At 39.8% G+C, this 16,071-nt stretch overlaps 2 protein-coding genes across 3 annotated transcripts; both read right to left on the bottom strand.

Annotated features, from left to right (window-relative positions):
• Nucleotides 1-416: 416 nt before the first annotated feature.
• LOC134623119 (cytosolic non-specific dipeptidase-like) lies at nt 417-6,329 on the bottom strand. Of its 2 annotated transcripts, XM_063468324.2 has the most exons (11): nt 6,270-6,329; nt 5,757-5,900; nt 5,466-5,628; nt 3,791-3,879; nt 2,742-2,942; nt 2,542-2,626; nt 2,287-2,447; nt 2,012-2,176; nt 1,337-1,478; nt 767-914; nt 417-565 (listed from the first exon to the last, which is right to left on the bottom strand). In XM_063468324.2, the coding sequence occupies exons 1-11, from the start codon at nt 6,327-6,329 to the stop codon at nt 499-501; spliced, it is 1,425 nt and encodes a 474-aa protein (XP_063324394.1). In that variant the 3' UTR covers nt 417-498. The 2 variants fall into 2 exon arrangements, with proteins under 2 accessions (XP_063324394.1, XP_065325887.1); XM_065469815.1 differs by lacking the exons at nt 3,791-3,879; nt 5,466-5,628.
• Nucleotides 6,330-10,759: 4,430 nt separating this feature from the next.
• Nucleotides 10,760-13,087, bottom strand: LOC135932104 (cytosolic non-specific dipeptidase-like). The gene is made up of 6 exons (XM_065469816.1): nt 13,063-13,087; nt 12,808-12,968; nt 12,538-12,702; nt 11,819-11,960; nt 11,073-11,220; nt 10,760-10,874 (listed from the first exon to the last, which is right to left on the bottom strand). Exons 1-6 carry the CDS (start codon nt 13,085-13,087, stop codon nt 10,808-10,810), a joined length of 708 nt encoding a protein of 235 aa, XP_065325888.1. The 3' UTR covers nt 10,760-10,807.
• Between the last annotated feature and the right edge of the window lie 2,984 nt (nt 13,088-16,071).

The following is a 16,071-nucleotide window of genomic DNA, read 5'->3' on the forward strand; positions in this document are numbered from 1 at the left end:
TCTCTCTTGCTGCCTCCTAACATGCTTTCTGCTCTTTCCTCTTGTCTTTGGCAAACAGCAGCACAGTTTCCACGGACACCCTATTGGCCAATAGCACCAAGGCGGTTGTTGTTAATCCTGAATGATCCAGTATGGAAGTCTCATTATTTATGAGCTGGATATTTCCTGACACAACCATCTCCATCTCCAAATAGTACCAGCCTTTGGTCATGCTGCTATCACTGATGCCTCAATCACATTTGACAGCTTCTAAATTAAGCTTATCAACATTTTACCCTATTATAGTCGGTTATGACGGTAAGCAGTGCACTGCATCAAAAGTACATCTTGTTACATCATGAAATGAAAAGAAAAACAACTCAAATAAAGTAAGAAAGACACATTTATTATCAGCAGGGTGTATAAAACCATTCATTGTGAAAGGTAAACCCACAAAGTTTATGGTCTGATATGGAGGATGAGCATATTTTACACCTGTCATTATGAGACACCATCAAATCACTCCAGCAGAGAGACCTCATGGAAGTACGCTCCCAGCAGCTTGACTCCCTGAATGTAGTTTGATCTGAAAATGGAGAAATAAAGCCATGATAATGGTTTATAATTAAAAAACTCACATTACCTGTGATTAAGTTTTAGCACAGAAATAATCTGGAGATGATAAACACGATCCTCTTCTTTTACTGCAATATTTCGTCCGTTTTATCAATAGTTCCTACTTGTTACACATTTCAAAAGAAGTGAAACTGTGTGAGCTGTGACCAACCTGTTGATCTTTTCATTCTGAGAGTGAGCTCCATCATCAGAGGACCCTACAGGAAGCAGCATGACATTACGGCCTGTGGCCTCCTGGAAGGTCAGGGTGACCGGGATGCTGCCGCCCTCGCGAGTCAGATCAGGCTCGACCCCGAAGACTACAGCACAGCGAGGAGGATAAGACTTTTTTTGTCACAACAAAACTGGATACACTCCTATCAGTGAAAATATCTGAAAAAGACTTAAAAATGTTCACAAAAACATGCATATAACAAAAAACTTATAAAGATATGTACAAGGCTTTTGGATAAAAAAATTTGCTTGTCTTTGTTTTTAATGTCCTGAAAGATCTGCCGGAGGGCAGGAGCTGAAACATGACAAAATATTTTCTTCTTAAAGAAAAAGCATCACAATGTAAACTGTAAGAAAGTCAGTTGTACCATTGCAGGAGAAAGTGTTTTACACTTTTGTAATACAATAAACACAACTGATTTTGACTTTTTAGCAAAATAACAGAAATGGGTGAGATTGAGTGAACTCCCTTTTTAATCTAACAGCTTTTATCATTAAGTCCTTGTACCTGTCTTTATGGCCTCTCTCCCTGCCATGTAGTGTGGGTGGTTGAAGTCTGAGACCCAGGCTTTGGCCCCGTGGCCCATGTTCACTTTCAGTTTATTGGGGCTTCCCAGTTCAGCAAACTTCTTCTGCAGATGATTGATGACCTTGAAGAGGGAAAAATAACTTAGACTTGTTGGAGCTTTTATGCAGAAAAAAACTGAATGTAATCATGTGTCTAAATCCAAGTGGCCCACAGTCAATCCAGGCTTAGATTTAGGTAGTAAAACTTAACTACATCTCTTTGTCATGTTAATTCAGAGTCAGTTCTAAAAAAAAAATCACTATGTGTGCAAAGGGTTGAACTATATTAGGGAAGGCAAAAGAAACTGACTTGATTGGTTGGTTTCCCTGTATATCTTAATGCTATGACCTGTGACATTGGTTTTCTGTCTAAATAAAGTTACCTTCATTCACATTAAATCACTCCACAGTTTTTTAATGCATAATATAATATATTCATAATATTTCTCATTTTCATACGTTGCAGATTGTTTCACGGACTTCTTGAAAAAAAGCATGGCTGAGCAAATCACCTGAGCAACAAACTACCAATAAGTGGCAGAGATACAGAGTGCCCTCTGCTACATTGTTTAGGTGAGTGTTGTATGCCATCATTGTGACCTATCACAATATTTACCTGCTTCTCCACAACTTTGGGATCCATGTCAGGCACAAGACGGATGGAAAACTTGCCAATGACCTTGCGAGGAATAACCGTCTTGGCTCCTGCTTCAGAGAAAGCCCCCTCAATACCATGAAGGGAAAGAGAAGGATATCTCCAACGGTGCATGAGGATTTGCTCCTACGGTGGAAGAAATCAAGAACAATAGGTTCAAAAAGTGTGAATGATTCAAAATTATACAGCAAATTTCCACCAATGAGTGATGCGAACAACATAAATAATTTCTTTGCCTTTGTGTCATGCAGCAGCCGGCCAACTCCCACATCTTTACAGTACTCATCCAAGTCGAAGTCAATCTTCTCGTACAGCTTTTGCTCCTCTGCTGTCAGAGGCGCCACACTGTCATAGATCCCAGGAACCAAAATCTTACCCCTTTTGTCAACCAGGGAGCCTGTGCAGGAAGTCACAAACACAAGATTAACACTCTAAACTGCTGTAAAACAAGGTCGGTGAGACTAAAAATCACAATTATCAGCTTCACTTGCCCATAAGTGCGATGAGGTCAGTCATGGCCTCATGAACAGAGCCACCAAACACCCCTGAGTGCAAGTCCTTTTCAGAGCACTCCACCTTAAGGTTGGAACATAAAACATTATTTTAAAAAACACGAAAATCTCAAGTTTGCCCCTCTGATAATGAAACACTGTCCCCACCCCCCACCAACAGTAATCCAATAGGACTTCACCTCAAGGAAGAAATAGCAGATTCCTCTCAGACCGTAGGTGATGCAGGGTTTGTTCTTGCCCAGCCAGTAGTTGTCAGAGATGCAGACGTAGTCCACGTCTTTAAAGAAAGTGTCCTTTCTAGAAAACACAAGATCATCCAGACCCTCAGATCCAGATTCCTCCATCCCCTCAAAGCAGAATTTGATGTTGATGGGAAGGTCCTGCAACAAGAAGAGAGATGCATAAGAAAAAAATTCAGGCCCATTTTCTACAGTTGAATCAGTGGTGTACTTTAACACAGGAAGAGAAGAGAAGAGAAGAGAAGAGAAGAGAAGAGAAGAGAAGAGAAGAGAAGAGAAGAGAAGAGAAGAGAAGAGAAGAGAAGAGAAGAGAAGAGAAGAGAAGAGCACTTTATTGTCATTGTACATGTACAATGTATTTGTGGGTGCTGCACTGAATAAATGTAAATAGTAGGTAGCAGGAATGCATGTTTTACATTTCTCACAATGACCTAACAAAGCTGAACATTAGTCCAGACTTAGGATATAATTTATGATTTTATGTGTGATAATTATTATGTAGATAAAAACAAATACTGTACATTCACCAGCTGGGATTTATTTTTTCTGACTAAACACCCATTAATGAAATTCCTGCTAAGGATTTACTCTAATTTTATCAGAAGATTCAGAGAGCCATATCAGAAAGCACCAAGTAAGGAAAAACTGCCTTTTAACTGCATTCAACAGATCAGGTTAAAATTATATTTTTAAAATGATACAAATGACCCACATATCCTTTTAGAATAGTGCTGTATAGAAGCTATTCTGCTTTATCATCCCTGTACAAAAACAAAAGAAAAACCTTGATAAGATTCTAAGTAATGGTATACAATTTCAGATACTGGAATAAAAATTCACACCTCAATATACTCCTGTCAGTAATTTCAATTTAGTGTTCAAACACACCCAGCTTAGCATGTCAAGCCACAGGGTTGATTCTTTAGGACACACTAAAATCTAAAAAAAACACCTTTTGTTGGCCACCTTAAATCTGGCAGTAACTGTACCTTTCCGATCTTCTGATACGCTTCAATGCAGTTAAACCAGGCCAACACTGGACCCTTGTCATCAGTAGATCCTCTTCCATAGAGCTTGCCTACAAAAAGAAAACTTTTTTCAGTTTCAAGGTTCTAATGAGAAATTATTGGCATTGAAAAATGTTACTAAGGTTATGTTTATTACATAGTCAGCACACCACAGGCCCTGATTTTAAACTTGGAGGTTAGGGTTAATGATACGAAATCCTTGTTTATGATACAAAAAAAGGTCTGCAGCAGGTTTTGTAAAATGTGACATAAGCAGCACTAACACAACTGAGCAGGCAAGAATGAGACAGGGGGAAGAGGATGTGGCATTTTGTGTCAGCTGACTCTCACCAGAAAACACACAAGACCACGCGTGCTCAATTCTGTAGCTAAAAAAAAAACCCTGTCCTACCTGTCCCATCAAAAAAGTTTGTTTAAATGCAAATATGTACTGAAATGATGCAACATAAAGAAGATCTAAAAGAGCAGCAAAAAATGGTTAGGTTACCTTGTGCTACACAGTATTAAAGAGTCTGTAAGATCGTGCACAACAGAGTCAATCTGTGTTGTTTAACATAAAACAAAGAAGCCTTAAAGGGTTAAAATTATTCAGGTGCAGCTTTTGCATTACTGTGTGGAGCATAACAAAGCATAGACACCAATTCAGGAATGCTGCAGTGACTTAGTTATGTGCACAAACAAATGCAGAGTCTGTGAAATAAAGGACCAGTCATGACTCACAAACAAAATCGCCTTACTTGAGCCTTTTTGCCTTTTCACAAGCCGAATGTGTTTCACAATTCTGTCATGTGAACCTTTCCACAATCTTTGAACCTTTGCTAAATGGAAGTGTTCGGGCAAGCTCTCAACCTTAAACTCATATGATGGTAATGGCCCACATCTTTTGTTTTCTTCACACCCTGGCTAATGTGATGCATGATCAACAACCCTCAGAACCTCCTGAGAAAAACTATTAAGGGTTAAATACCTGAGACACACAACCATTTGTTTTAGAACTGAAGAAGTCTCTTGGATGAGAGTTTAAAACTTAAAGAAGGCCAACAGCCTTCTTTTTTCATGTTTTTAAGACCCTTCTGTGACTCGTTTTGTGTTTCTTATCTTTGCCCAAATCCATTCACCCAGTGTTCCCAGTCTACATAGTTAAGCTTGTTGATACCGTGTTTTCTCTTAGTTATGCTACCTTACAGGATTCACACACCTCACTCCACACTTCGTCATCCTGCACTACCAACCTGCTGACTAGATTTGTTTTTTTGTTTTCTGTAATCTCAGTTAAGACCACTAAAACACTTAGTCCTCATCAGGTTATTATAATGTTCTGATAGTAACAAATTACCTTTATGCTGCTCTGAAAATTAATTCTTCTTCTTCTTTTAGTTTTGCCATCTATTCTATCTACAGGACAGTCCTGTAGCTCATTTTTAGCCATATTTGATATTATAACTTTGCTAAACCAAAAACTACCCGGTGTAACTTACAAACAGCTGGATACAGTAGCCTTAAAGTTTTAATTCTCATCTATTTTTACAAGCACAAAGTGTGTTCCAGCTGACTTCAGTTACTCACATAACTTTCCAGCTCAGAAACATCTCCAGGGTTGTTTTGTAAAAGACACAGGCCAAAAGTATTCTCTTACCGTCTTTCTCCACCAGAGTGAAAGGCTCTGTGTCCCAGCCGTCACTGATGTTGGCTGGCTGAACATCAAGGTGCCCGTAAATACACACCGTCTTCTTGGCTGGGTCTGATCCTAACTGCCCCAGGATGATAGGAGGCAGGGGGATCTCCTCTCCTGAGGGAAGCTGCATGAATGAAACTTAATCTGAGTGACCATTTAAAAACAAGGTCCATTTATGGTGAAATTTAAGTAAAGAAAGATAATGCAGTATAAAAATCATTAACCCATTAAGAAATGTAACCAGTGCAAGACCTTCTGTTTGCCAACGTCCACCAACTCCACAGTCCCTCCCAGCCTCTCGATGTCCTTGGCTGCCATCTCCATCATTTTTTTGATCTCCCCGCGCTTCTCAGGCCAAGCAGACACACTCTGGATACTCACCCACTCAGCGAGGCGCTGAGGACAATTATGAAAAAGGGATTTAAAGAAATTAAAATGGGTTTTTTTATATAGATTTTATTATTTTTTTCCTTTTCTTTTCTTTTTGTTTTTTACTATTTCATGTAGTTACTTATTGCAAAAGAGTTATTCTTAGAACATTAGACCCACAAAATTTGACTGGAGCAGCAGTTATAATATCACTGATTCTTATCAGGAAAACTGGTTTTACAGCTGGAACTGTACTATAATCCCAGTTTAAGTGAAGGAGTTGCAACTCTGTCCAGTTTTCAGTTAGCTCAATAAGCCATTAAAACAAGTGACAATCATGCAAAAAACGGAATGATTAAGCAGCTGCGCTATATTGTTTTTTCTGAGTGATCTTACCTGCACATACAGGTCCTGGTGGTCGTCCACATACTTGAAAAGTTCAGTGAGATGAGCCATTTTTGGTAGTGATGGGAGCTAAGGATTAAACAAGCAGACTGGTGTGAGTCCACGTCTGGGTTTGTGCAATCTTATGAGAGGACAAATCCTTCATGCACGCATGCACTTCACGTAAATTATGAGATTTCCAGCCAAACTCGTTTCACTTCATAATTTTGCAGAACTATAGCTGCAGCCGATTGGAGCTGCAGGCTTTCAGAACAAAACAGTGAGAAAAAAGCCAACACGTATGAGGCTTACATTACAAAGCTTTACCATAAAATGACAATAAAAGAGAATTCTCATTTCAGATCTGCACAAAAGGTTAAATATGGGGAAAAAAATTAGTTTTTATTTGTTAGTATAAACAGCATGGCTGGTTGATAACCTTTTTGACGAGGTAAAATGTCATTTAATTGTGCCAAGAAAGCCATAAATGACGATCAAACTGTGTCATGCTGAGTGAGAATCTGAAAATAAACTATGAAATACTCACATCGTAATTTTCCACAGGTGTGCACTGAATGCCAACAATGGCAAGTGAAGTGAAAGTATCTTGGGTGTAATCGCTAAGCAAAGCGAAAGCAAATCAGGTAGGTAACACGCCATAGCTGCTGGCTTAACGTGAGTGAGACCTTATCTAGCCCTCTCTGAACTGCAAATGGAACCATTAAAATCTACCTGTCCCATAAAACAGACTTACTTTGTTTTTATTCCGGTGTTTCAGATTAACTGGTGTCACAGATTGACTACTGTTGGTCGAAGATATGTGTGCTAGACTTGCTTTTCAGGAGCCGCTAACAAACCAGGAGAACGTAGTCAATATTTCGTCTTTAAACATGCATTCATGTGCTTGTTGTTTTTGTTTTGTTTTGTTTTAGATTTGAAAAAAGGAGTAAAGAGCACGTGATTTTATCGGGAGACGCTAAACCCCATAGACCAGGCTGAAGGTGTGTGCGCTGATAGGTTAAAGCAGTGGTTCCCAAACTTCTTTTGCTAGGGCCCCCTTTAAAACTTAAAGAAGGCCAGCAGCATTTTTTTTCATGTTTTTAAGACCCTTCTGTGACTTGTTTTGTGTTTAGGGTTGCCAACCGTCCCTTGAAAAACGGAATCGTCCCGTATTGTTTCTAAATACGGGACGATTCCGTTTTTCAAGGGACGGTTGGCAACCCTATTTGTGTTTCTTATCTTTGCCTGTTAAAAATACCCCCCCCCCCCCCCCCCCACACACACACACACACACACACACACACACACACACACACACACACACACACAAACAAACAAACACATCCTCCAACCACACACACCCATATTTTGCTTTCAAACTCCAATGCAGTTTATTCCACTCCTCAAACCTTTTGTAAACTTAGACTTAGATTTAGAGCTTTTATTGTCATTGGGCAGTTTCTTGCAGCGAAATTGGGTAGCTGAACCACAGGTGCAAAAGTAAAGAAAACAACGAGAAAGAGGAAAAAACAAAAAAACAAATAAAAAATAAACTGCAAAAAATTACAGGTTGCAATAAAAAAAAAAACCACTAAACAAACCATCTTTAAGGTGTAATTATTTTATTTTACGCGCCCCCTCCACTTTCGGAACCACTGGGTTAAAGTGTTTGATAAATGCTCTTACTGCCTTTGTTATTATCCCCACACACTTTTGTGTGATATAAAAAAAAAACTACAGCACACTCAGAGTAGATGTTAGACCGCTCAACAATTTCGTGTTTCGAGTTTGGTGTTTAACACATCAGACACACCTCTGCCTGCAGCTGTCAATGTTTTCAGACTACTGCGTTGACGTCATGTTACCTTGAGCATACGGCTGTCACACGGCACATCAAACTGTGACTATCACCAGTTAATGTGGGTGTGTTTCCTAAATTAGCAACAGGTGTTAAACAGCTGACGGAGTAAATAGCTGTGTACAGGTAAAGTCGACCTTTGTCGAGGTGATCGATGGTGGGGAAAAATGTTGGCTCCTGATTTATGTTACAGAATCAGAGATTCAAGATCAGGCACAACGCCTTTTGTTATGTTTTAATTTAAATAGTTTTATTGTTGTCGGAAGATAATATTGATACTAGTGATGGTCAGATGAAGCCTCGAAGCTTTCCGTCCAATTGGTTAAAAGGTTTAATTTCTCGAGACTTTATGTTCACACAACTCCCCCTGCTGGTCAAAACCTTTATTGACATTTCAACTATTTATCTTTACTCTTAGCTGTCTTACAGCAGTGTCAGTGAGAATAATTATAGCCAAGTATAAAAATAAAAAAACACTTTAATAATCTAATCCTTCTGTGCATATGGTTTATTCATTTATTAATCTAGTAAGATCTCGGGTGTTGTTCCTGGGATCTGCTGGAGCCACTCACCCAGCTTGGGGGTCTGTTGCCTTCACCTTCAGCCTGGACAGTGGTTTTGACACTCACTAGTCCTCAGTGTCCTTCCTTCCACTTAGCGTGTAGTTTCAGGTTGCTGGATTTGGGGTGAAACCCTCCATGCATGCTCAGGAGCTTCCTTTTCTTGATGTTAGTTGCTTCTGTCTCCTTCTTTGGTCAGCTTATTATCCCAGAAGAGTATCTGATCAACGGTAGAGTGTAGGTGTTAATTGCCCAGACCTTCTTCTACCCATTCAGCTGACTTTTCAGGACTTGCTTTACTATGTGGAAGTCGCAGGTACTTATAGTTATCCTCGATGTCTGCAATGTTGCCTTCTGGTTGTACAATCCCCTCAGTTCTAACTACCTTCCCTCTCTTTGTTACCATCCAAATACACTTCTCCAATGTCCGAATCACATTCCAATGTCATTGCTGTCGATCCTAGTGGTGTGGATCAGTGAATCGATGTCTCGTTCTCTCCTGAAATACAGATTGCTGTCATTCATGTAGAGCATTTGCTGATGATTTCGCATTTCTGTAGTCGCTATCCCTAGCCAGTCTTGTCAATGATCTCACTGAGGGGGTTCAGGCCTATGTGGAACAGCAGTGTGGACAGACCACCTTGTTAAATCAATTGACTTGAAGTTGGACTGATGTTCGCCACAATGCCATCAAATTTCTGATGAAGGCTCTTAGGATCCTGTTAATCTTGTATAGTTCCAGGCATTCCAGGATCCAGGTGTGCGGCATCAAGTCATAGGATTTCTGTAGTCAATCCAGGTGATGCACAAGTTGGTGAGCCTGATCTTGCAGTCTCAGGTGACTGCACTTTCTACCAGTAGCTGGTGTTTCTGCCAATTCCTTTCTGTGCCCCGCTCAAGTATTGAGCCATATACCCGTTCATCTTAGCTGCTATGATGCCAAACAGGAGCTTCCATATGGTACTGAGGCAGGTCATTGACCGGTAGTTGGATGGGACCAGTCCCTTATGGGGGTCCTTAGGAATCAGGACTGTCTTCAGTGAGCCATTTCGGATGTGTCTCATCTACTAGCTGCTGGTTTATTTGTGCTGCCAGACATTCAAGGAGTGCAGCCAGTAGACGTGAATCATGTTCAGTCCTGGTGCTGTCCAACTCTTCATACTGGACACCTTTTCTTGTATGTCTGCCACAGTGATTGTTACTGGATCCTGTTCAGGCGGGGAGGCTGCTGTGCAGAAGAACACTAAATATGACTTTATCATTAGATCCTGACCAAGGTGTAACAACTAGGGTCCAGGGCAGATTTTTTTGGGACCTTAGTGTTACATTGTGCAATGAACCCCATCTGAGGTCTAACTTTATTCCTCCTCCCTGGCAGGATTCTTTTTCTCTCTCACTGCCGCCTAACACGCCTTCCCTCTTTCTTCTGTGTCCTTACTTGTCGTTGGCCAACTGTAGCAGTTTCCACAGGAACCCTACTGGCCAACAGCACCAGAGGTTAACCCGGGCCCTAAACGATCCGGTATGGAAATCTCATTCTTTATGAGATGCATTTTTTGATTTGGCCAAGATTCTACTCTCTGACACAACCTTCTTCAATTGCTCTCAGGAAATGGAATTATCTAAGGTTGTGATATAAACTCACCCAGATTTATTTTTCCTAAAGTAACATAAAGTTAACTCATGTCTGAAACTATGGAACAAAAGGGACCACCCTATTAACCACAAGTCTTCATAGATTATCGACACACTCAAATTACACTATGAATACAAGACTGTTTGAAGTGGTTGTTCTGCTGTGATGTGGAAAACACTAACACAGTAACAGTATTTGGTCATGCTGCTATCACTGATGCCTCAATCACATTTGACAGCTTCTAAATTAAGCTTATCAACATTTTACCCTATTATAGTCGGTTATGACGGTAAGCAGTGCACTGTATCAAAAGTAAATCCTGTTACATCATGAAAAGTACAAAAAACAAAACAACTCAAACAAAGTAAGAAACACACTCTTTTATTATCAGCAGGGTGTATAAAACCATTTATTGTGAAAAGTAAACCCACAAAGTTTATGGTCTGATATGGAGGATGAGCATATTTTACACCTGTCATTATGAGACACCATCAAATCACTCCAGCAGAGAGACCTCATGGAAGTACACTCCCAGCAGCTTGACTCCCTGAATGTAGTTTGATCTGAAAATGGAGAAATAAAGCCATGATAATGGTTTGTAATTAAAAAACTCAGTTTACCTGTCATTAAGTTTGGCACAGAAATAATCTGGAGATGATAAACACGATCCTCTTCTTTTACCGCAATATTTTGTCCGTTTTATCAATATTTCCTACTTGTTACACATTTCAAAAGAAGTGAAACTGTGAGCTGTGACCAACCTGTTGATCTTTTCATTCTGAGAGTGAGCTCCATCATCAGAGGACCCTACAGGAAGCAGCATGACATTACGGCCTGTGGCCTCCTGGAAGGTCAGGGTGACCGGGATGCTGCCGCCCTCGCAAGTCAGATCAGGCTCGACCCCAAAGACTACAGCACAGCGAGGAGGAAAAAAACAATGCAAAAAAGCAGTAAAACTTTTATTAATAATAATAATAATATCGTTGTTGTCACATCAAAACTGGATATAATCTTATCAGTGAAAATAGGTGAAAAAGACTTAAAAATGTCCACAAAAATATGCATATAACAAAAAAGCTTAAAGATATTGTAGCAGGCTAGGGGGAGGGGCCACTGGCCCGAGGACTTATGGACTTTGATGTATACCTGATGTTAACGTGTTCTAAGTTGTAGTGTTAGTAGTGCCACAATATGTACAAGGCTTTTGGATTTAAAAAAAAAAAAAAAAAAAAAAAAAAAAATTGCTTGTCCTTATGTTTAATGTCCTGAAACATCTGCCCGAGGGCAGGAGCTGAAACATGACAAAATATTTGATTTCTCTTAAAGAAAAAGCATCAAAATGTAAACTGTAATAAAATCTGTTGTTCCATGGCAGGAGAAAGTGTTTTACACTTTTTTAATACAATAAACACAACTGATTTCAGCTTTGTAGCAAGATAACAGAAATGGGTGCGATTGAGTGAACTCCCTCTTTAATCTAACAGCTTTTATCATTAAGTCCTCGTACCTGTCTTTATGGCCTTTCTCCCTGCCATGTAGTGTGGGTGGTTGAAGTCTGAGACCCAGGCTTTGGCCCCATGGCCCATGTTCACTTTCAGTTTATTGGGGCTTCCCAGTTCAGCAAACTTCTTCTGCAGATGATTGATGACCTTGAAGAGGGAAAAATAACTTAGACTTGTTGGAGCTTTTATACAGAAACAAACTGAATGTAATCATGTGGCTACATCCAAGTGGCCGACAGTCAATCCAGGCTCAGCTTTAGGTACTAAAACTTAATTAAATCTCTTTGTCATGCTAATTCAGAGTCAGTTCTAAAAAACTCACTGTGTGTGCAAAGGGGGTTGAACTGTATTGGGGAAGGCAAAAGAAAATGACTTTATTGGTTGGTGTTACTAATTTTATGTAGGTATATTTTAATGCTATGACCTGTGACATTGGCTTTCTGTCTAAATAAAGTTACCTTCATTCACATTAAATCACTCCAGTTTTTTTTACTTCATTATATGAAATATTCATAACATTTCTCATTTTCATGCATTGCAGTTTCTTTTAATGTGATTCTTTACAAAAAAGCATGGCTGAGCAAATCACCTGCGCAACAAACTACCAATAAGTGGCAGAGATACTATGTAGCAGAGGTCGCTCTGTAGCTACTTGATTATAAAAAGATGACTTGGATTAGGTGAGTGTTGGTATGCCATCATTGTGACCTATCACAGTGTTTACCTGCTTCTCCACATCTCTAGGGTCCATGTCAGGCACAAGGCGGATGGAAAACTTGCCAATGACCTTGCGAGGGATGACCGTCTTGGCTCCTGCTTCAGAGAAAGCCCCCTCAATACCATGAAGGGAAAGAGAAGGATATCTCCAGCAGTGCATGAGGATTTGCTCCTACGGTGAAAGAAATCAAGAACAATAGGTTCACAAAGTGTGAATGACCCAAAATTATACAGCACATTTCCACCAATGAGTGATGCGAACAGCAAATTTCTTTGCCTTTGTGTCATGCAGCAGCCGGCCAACCCCGCCATCTTTACAGTACTCATCCAAGTCGAAGTCGATCTTCTCGTACAGCTTTTGCTCCTCTGCTGTCAGAGGCGCCACACTGTCATAGATCCCAGGAACCAAAATCTTACCCCTGTTGTCAACCAGGGAGCCTGTGCAGGAAGTCACAAACACAAGATTAAAACTCTAAACTGCTGTAAAACAAGGTCGGTGAGACTAAAAATCACAATTATCAGCTTCACTTGCCCATAAGTGCGATGAGGTCAGTCATGGCCTCATGAACAGAGCCACCAACCACCCCTGAGTGCAAGTCCTTTTCAGAGCACTCCACCTTAAGGTTGGAACGTAAAACATTATTTTAAAAACACAAAAAGCTCAAGTTTGCCCTTCTGATAATGAAACACTGTCCCCACCCCCCACCAACAGTAATCCAACAGGACTTCACCTCAATGAAGAAATAGCAGATTCCTCTCAGACCGTAGGTAATGCAGGGTTTGTTCTTGCCCAGCCAGTCCTTGTCAGAGATGCAGACGTAGTCCACGTCTTTAAAGAAAGTGTCCTTTCTAGAAAACACAAGATCATCCAGACCCTCAGATCCAGATTCCTCCATCCCCTCAAAGCAGAATTTGATGTTGATGGGAAGGTCCTGCAACAAGAAGAGAGATGCATAAGAAAAAAAAAAAATTCAGGCTCATTTTCTAGAGTTTAAATAATCTCTTAACAACCAACAATCTGCAAATCAGTGGTGTACTTTAACACAGAAATAGAATAGCACATGTACAATACATTTGTGGGTGCTCTACTGAATAAATGTGAATAGTAGACAACAGGAATGCATGTTTCACATTTCTCACGATGTGTTTTAATTTAACCAAAAAAAAAAAAAACAAAAAAAAAAAAAAAAAAAAAAAAAAAGCTGAACATGAGTCCAGACTAAGGATATAATTCACAATCTTATGTGTGATAATTATTATGTAGATAAAAACAAATACTGTACATTCACCAGCTGGGATTTACTTTTTCCTGACTAAACGCCCATTAATGAAATTCCTGCTAAGGATTTACTCTAATTTTATCTGAAGAGCCAGAGAGCCATATCAGAAAGCACCAAGTAAGGATAGATAAGGTCAAACTTTTGTAAATAGGCCAAAATTATATTTTTAAAATGTTACGAATGACCCGCATATCTTTTTAGAATACAGTGCTGTAGTAGCTATTCTGCTTTATCATCACTGTACAAAAACAAAAGAAAAACCTTTTAACATTTTAAGTAGCGGTGTATATTTACAGATTCCAAATTATACCATCACACCTCAATATATTCCTGTCACTAATTTCAGTTCAGTGTTCAAACACAGCCAACTTAGCATGTTAAGCCACTTCAGGGTTGTTTGTTTAAGACACACTAAAATATCATATCATCTTTAAACTATCTGAACTTGAAACACCTTTTGCTGGCCAGCTTAAATCTGGCAGTAACTGTACCTTTCCGATCTTCTGATACGCTTCAATGCAGTTAAACCAGGCCAACACTGGACCCTTGTCATCATTAGATCCTCTTCCATAGAGCTTACCTACAAAAAGAAAACTTTTTTCAGTTTCAAGGTTCTAATGAGAGGATAGTAGAGTTGAAAAATGTTACTAAGGTTATGTTTATTACGTAGTCAGCAGACGACAGTGCCCTGTTTTAAGCTTGTTTAAATCATGGCTAAGATTATGTGTAACAATATGAAACCCTTGTTCATGATACAAAAAAATGATCTGCAGCAAGTTTTTGTAAAATGTGACATAAGCAGTACTAACACAACTGAGCAGGCAGGAATGAGACAGGGGGAGGAGGATGTGGCATTTTGTGTCAGCTGACTCTCACCAGAAAACACACAAGACTACACGTGCTCAATTTTGTAGGTCACACAAAAAAAAAAAAAAAAAAAAAAAAAAAAAAAACCCACACCAACCTCTCCTACCTATCCCATCAAAAAAGTTTTTTTTAAATGCAAACATGTAGGGTAGAGCAGCAAAAAATTATTAGGTTACCTTGTGCTACACAGTATTAAAGAGTCTGTAGGATCACACACAGAGTCAATCTGTGTTGTTTAACATAAAACAAAGAAGCCTTAAAGGGTTAAAATTATTCAGGTGCAGATTTGGCATTACTGTGTGGAGCATAACAAAGCATAGACACCAATTCAGGAATGCTGCAGTGACTTAGTTATGTGCACAAACAAATGCAGAGTCTGAAATAAAGGACCAGTCATGACTCACAAGGGAAAACGCCTCACTTGATCCGTTTTGCCTTTTCACAGGTCGAGTCGGTTTCACCATTCTGTCATGTGACCTGCTGAGGTTACCTGAGGCAAGGTTAAGAGTGGAGGTTGAAGTGCCTAAATAGGATCTCAAGTGTAGGTGGCTGACAGCTGGTGTTCTAATCCACCATCTCCGCTCAATGATGGTCTTTCATGGTAACAACCTTTGCACAATCTTTGAGCCTTTGCTAAATGGAAGTGTTCAGGAAAGGTCTCAACCTTAAATGCATATAATGGTAATGGCCCACATCTTTTGTTTTCTTCACACCCTGGCTAATGTGATGACTTGCATGATCAACAACCCTCAGAACCTCATGAGAAAAACTATTAAGGGTTAAATACCTGAGACACACAACCATTTGTTTTAGAACTGAAGAAGTCTCTTGGATGAGAGTTTAAAACTTAAAGGCCAACAGCCTTCTTTTTTCATGTTTTTAAGACCCTTCTGTGACTCGTTTTGTGTTTCTTATCTTTACCTGTTAAAAATACATTCACCCAGTGTTCCTAGTCTACATAGTTAAGCTTGTTGATAGCATGTTTTCTTTTAGTTATGCTACCTTACAGGAATTACACACCTCAGTCCACACGTCCTCATCCTGCATAACCTGCTGATTGGTTTTGTTTTTTGTTTTCAGTGATTTCAGTTAAGACCACTAAAACACTGAGTCCTCACCAGCTTGTGACAATGTTAGAGCTCATACAAAAACAGCTCCAGGGTTGTTTTGTGCAGGGTGTAGGCAAAAGTATTCTCTTCTTACCGTCTTTCTCCACAAGAGTGAAAGGCTCTGTGTCCCAGCCGTCACTGATGTTGGCTGGCTGAACATCAAGGTGCCCGTAAATACACTGTCTTCTTGGCTGGGTCTGATCCTAACTGACCCAGGATGATAGGAGGCAGGGGGATCTCCTCTCCTGTGGGAAGCTGCATGAATGAAACTTAACCTGAGTGACC

This window comes from Pelmatolapia mariae, unplaced genomic scaffold (genome assembly GCF_036321145.2).
Source record: "Pelmatolapia mariae isolate MD_Pm_ZW unplaced genomic scaffold, Pm_UMD_F_2 NODE_ptg000404l+_length_26225_cov_1, whole genome shotgun sequence".
Classification (NCBI taxonomy): domain Eukaryota; kingdom Metazoa; phylum Chordata; class Actinopteri; order Cichliformes; family Cichlidae; genus Pelmatolapia; species Pelmatolapia mariae.